The sequence below is a fragment of the Acanthisitta chloris genome, unplaced genomic scaffold (genome assembly GCF_000695815.1).
Source record: "Acanthisitta chloris isolate BGI_N310 unplaced genomic scaffold, ASM69581v1 scaffold35419, whole genome shotgun sequence".
Lineage (NCBI taxonomy): Eukaryota > Metazoa > Chordata > Aves > Passeriformes > Acanthisittidae > Acanthisitta > Acanthisitta chloris.
The window spans coordinates 1-4,803 of NW_008692523.1; the positions used below are offsets into that span (position 1 = coordinate 1).

A 4,803-nucleotide genomic window follows, 5' to 3' on the forward strand; every position below is an offset into this window, starting at 1 on the left:
CAGTCCCCCCTGCCCCCCACTACCTTCATAGACAGCGAAGAAGCCTTTGCCCACCCAGTTGCTGCTGCTCCTGAACTCGACCCAGAGGCGACTGTCGGTGGAGATGATGGGCTCAGGTAGCTTGTTCCCGCAGAACCTGCCTGGGGAGGAAGACGTGCTGGGCTGTGGCCAGCTGGGAATCCTCCTTTTCCTTACCACCACCTCCTCTTCCTCACCACCACCTCCTCTTCCCCACTACCATCTCCTCTTCCTCACCACCACCTCCTCTTCCTCACCACCACTTCCTCTTCCACACCACCACCTTCTCTTCCTTGCCACCACCCCTTCTTCCTCACCACCATCTCCTCTTCCTCGCCACGACTTCCTCCTCTTCTTCATCACCACCTCTTCTTCCTCCAACCACCTCCTTTTCCCCACCACCACCTCCTCTTCCTCACCACCACTTCCTCTTCCACACCACCACCTTCTCTTCCTTGCCACCACCCCTTCTTCCTCACCACCATCTCCTCTTCCTCGCCACGACTTCCTCCTCTTCTTCATCACCACCTCTTCTTCCTCCAACCACCTCCTTTTCCCCACCACCACCTCCTCTTCCTCACCACCGCTTCCTCTTCCTCACCACCACCTCCTTTTCCCCACTGCCACCTCTTCTTCCTCACCACCACCTCTTCTTCCTCACCACCACCTCCTCTTCCTCACCACCACCTCTTCCTCGCCACGACCTCCTCCTCTTCTTCACCACCACCTCTTCTTCCTCCAACCACCTCCTTCCCCCCACCTTCCTCACTACCATCTCCTCTCCACCTCCTTTTCCTCACCACTACCTCCTCTTCCTCGCCATCACCTCTTCCTTGTCACCACCACCTCGTCCTTATCACCACCTCCTCTTCCTCACCACCACCTTCTCCCCCTCGACACCAACTCCTCTTTCTCCCCCTCCCAACCACCTCCTCTTCCTCACCACCACCTCCTCCCAGTCCTCCCTCTGCCCCTTTCCAGCATCCTAAAGCCAAAGCGCTGCTTCTCCCCCACTCCCCTCTGGCTTTTATGGCTGTTTCACTTAAACTGGTTATTCCAGGGATCAACTGGGATTTGGGGAACATTCAGTTCATGGGGATGGGACTGGCATACTGGCATCACCCTGAGGAGAGATGTGCCAGCCAGCTGGATCATCCAGACTGGTTTCACTGGTGTGGGCCAAACTGGGAGCTCCTTTCACTCTGATACCTCCTCTGGGGGGTAATTCCCACCACCCCAGGGCTTTGGAAAGTCAGGCAGGTAGGGATAGAGGTAGAGGGAATCCCTTGGCCCCACAGCCTGACACTGGAGCATCCCAGTGGGTGGGCAGGAGGTGTGGGCAGGAGGCCCTGGATTGTTACCTCGCAGCGTGGCCTTTCTCCAGAACCCGTCTCTCACCTCCACGTAGTCGTACCAGCACAGGCGGCTTCGGTACAGGTCCAGGGTGGTGAAATTCAGGATGATCTAAGGTTGGGAAGGAGGAGGAAGAGCATGGGATGAGCCCCCGTTGTGCCAGCAGGAACCATATGGCACCTAGACACGCTCTGTCCCGAACATCCCACCCCACAGAAGGATACTGGGGTTAGGACACCCTAAAAAAGGGTGGGAGATGGTGGGAGGAGGGAGAGGAAGGCTGGGAGGAGGAGAGAGCCTTCAGCCCAGCAGCTGGTACCTTCTCTCCAGGGGTGACAGAGATCCTCCAGACACAGTGCATGTGGGCAGAGTATCCATTGGGGAATTCTGGCGAGGAGAAGTTGCCCTGGCTGTCCTGGAGTGTCTCCCCACAGGCTGTGAAGGGAGAAAAGTGGGATTCAGACCCCCATGAAGCCCTCAGCAGTAGGATGGGCATCATTACAGGGGAGGTTTGGGTTGGATATTAGGAAGAGTTTTTTTACTGACGGAGTGATCAGACATTGGAATGTGCTGCCCAGGGAGGTGGTGGATTCACCATCCCTGGAAGTTTTCAAGATGAGACTGGAGGGGTGGACTTGGTGATCGTTGAGGACTCTTCCAACCAGGTTAATTCTATGATTCTATGATTACCTTCAGTTCCCTCACTGTACCCTTTTCCCACTCAGATTCCCAGCCCTGAGGGTATCACTGGTGAACCCCAAAAATCCTCACTGGAGCAGATCCCTGGCACCTCTCCAGGCCCCGTGCTCCGCCGCCGGCCGCTCCGGGCAGCGATCCGTGCCCGTGCCTGGATCCCACCCAGCCTTGCCATCTGGAAGCCACATGAAACGGTGCAAAAAGGCAGTTTGAAACCTGGGCTTGCTGCCTTTTTTCCCCTCCCTCCTTGCTTTACAGTGGAAACAAAGGGAAGGGAAAGCAGGATCCAGAGGGGCTTTTTTTCTGGTTGGGTTTTTTTTTTCTCCTTCTTTTGGCTTTTTTTTTTTTCCTTTTCCCTGCTCCAAACTAATCACTTTTCCTGCTCCCCCACAGCCCCCGAGGGCAGCACGGCCGTGGGGCCCCTCACAAAGGAGTCCCTCTTCCAGGCTGCTAATTAGTTGCTGGAATTAAGCAGGAGTGTGCGGGAGCCAAACTCCTTGCAGATGTTGCCAGAGCACGTGCCTGCAGTCGGGGGACTCGTGCCAGCCCCCACAGTGCCTGGGGCAATGCCACCACTCATGGTCACAGTCCTCAGAGCCCTTCAAGGTGACAACACTGGTCATGCCAAGTGCCCCTTGTGATGCCCCAGACCAGGGGGGATGGTGGGCTGGGGTGAGACCATTCTGTCCCATCCCACTGGTATCAACCCCACATCATGCCTGGCTGTGCCTCATCCAACCTCCTCTTGGTGCTGGGGTGGGATGGAGGATGCTCTTGGAGATGGTCTCCAAGGAGGTTTTGCTCTCAGAGAATGCTGTGTGGTCAGAGGATGCTCTCAGGGGATGCTCTTGGAGGATTTTTGAGGGGGTGCTCTTGGGGGGATGCTCTTTGGAGGATTTCTTTGGAGGATGCTTTTTGGGAGATGATCTTGAAGATCCTCTGGGAGGGATGCTCTTGCCTTGTAGAGCATCTCTTGGGGGTTGCTCCTTAAAGGATGCTTTTGGAAGGCACTCTTTGGGGGATGCTCTTTGGGGGATGCACTTTGGAGGATGTTTTTGGGGATGCTCTTGAAGGATGCTCTAGGGAGGATTTTTTTGAGGAATGCTCTGAGGGGATGCTCTTTTCTCAGAGGAGCAGGAGGAGAGGGCAGCTGAGGACACCCCTGCTCACACAGGCAGAGCCCCATGGGCTCACCAACTTCTTGCATCCAACTTCTGCTCACAACCACCCCAAAAATCTCTGTGGATGGAGCAAACCACCTCGAGTGCTCCTCACAGGAGCTCCCATAGCAGGGAGCACCACTTATGCACCGGAAAGAGGGAATCCATCCAAGAGTGACAGTTTTGGGGTGAAGCAGAGCAGTCCCCCAGGAGATACAGCCCCATGCATGCTGCTCCTGGCCCTGGCAGGGACAGGGCAGAGGTGGCACTCACCTGGGCAGCGGTAGAGCTTGCGGGCCTGGGCGATGTCCCCCTTGCTGAGCCGTGTCCTCTGGCCGATGGCAGGTCGGACGCCGTTCACGTCGTACTTGGGCAGGATGGTGTCCAGGAAGATCCCCCTGGGGCAGGCAGAGGCTGAGCCGGGTGGGAAGCACCAGCCCTGTGGCTGTTCTCACCACTACCAGGGGGAAGGAGGCTAAAAACAGCCTGGCTAATTAAAAGCAGCCTGGCTAATTAAAGCCTGCATGCCACCGGTGAGTCAGCGGGGACGTGTCCCCAGCGGAGGTGACCGCGGGGACAGCAATTCCCTGGCCTGGGAAGAGGCAGCGTGGGGTTTTATCCTGCCTGGCGTGTTGTGATGGGAATTAACCCTGTGCAGAGCTGCTAACTGTCCCCTGGGGCTGGGGGCACTGTGCCACTGTCCCCAGGGTGGGCACACATGGCTCAGCCACCCCCGGCAGGTACCTGGAGAAGGTGTTCCTGGCGTAGTGCATGATGCTGTCGAAGTCATACGTCTCCCCCAGCGACTCCACCTCCTCTGGCTCCATCTTCAGGAAGTTGTATTCCTGCCCTGGGAGGACAGGATGGGGACACAGTCAAGGGGGACCCCAGCTTCAGCAGCACCCCATGGAGGGATGGATAGAGAAGGAAGAAGAGGGAAGCTCATCCCTACCTGGCTGGATGTTCTCCCGGATGATGGAGACATGGTCATCCCGGTCAGGGCGCGTGTGCTCGTGCCAGAACCCGATGACATGGCCCAGCTCGTGCACCACAATGCCAAATTTGTCACAGTTTTTGCCAATGGAGATGGCCTGGGGTCCTCCTCCTCGGCGCCCCACGTAGGAACAGCACCTGGGGGGGCACCAGGTGAGCCCCAGCTCCTTGGGGGGGTCACCCTGGTGGTGTGGGCATCCTGGTGTTTCCCCAGCCAGGAGCATTGGAGCAGGGGTCCCACATGGTGTGGGGAATAATCCCTGCTGCTGGAACTTCAGCTCAGGTGAGGAGCTCGAGCTGTGCCTCCAGCCTCAGCTCATCTGGGAATCATCCCTGCTGCTGGAACTTCAGCTCAGGTGAGGAGCTTGAGCTGTGCCTCCAACCTCAGCTCTTCCTGGAAACTGGGAGAACTCGACTCCTGCCCCTGGGCTGCCTTGCATGGGATGGCACAGCTGCACAGCCCCAGATCCTAGAGTCCTGCCCCCACAGATGCCCATCCTGCTCCATGGATGCAGCCTTGCTCATACCCAATATCTGAGCCGGTCCAGCCCTGCGTTCTGGACCCAGGCTCAGGGTTTGCACC

At 57.6% G+C, this 4,803-nt stretch overlaps 1 protein-coding gene across 1 annotated transcript; it reads right to left on the minus strand.

Moving 5' to 3' along the window:
• Nucleotides 1-23: 23 nt before the first annotated feature.
• On the minus strand, nucleotides 24-4,358 carry LOC103809840 (bone morphogenetic protein 1; the record flags this gene model as incomplete). The annotated part of the gene is made up of 6 exons (XM_009082709.1): nucleotides 24-140; nucleotides 1,380-1,482; nucleotides 1,691-1,806; nucleotides 3,501-3,625; nucleotides 3,972-4,077; nucleotides 4,180-4,358. Coding segments are annotated over 6 exons (746 nt in total), but the record flags the coding sequence as incomplete, so codon positions are not given.
• Between the last annotated feature and the right edge of the window lie 445 nt (nucleotides 4,359-4,803).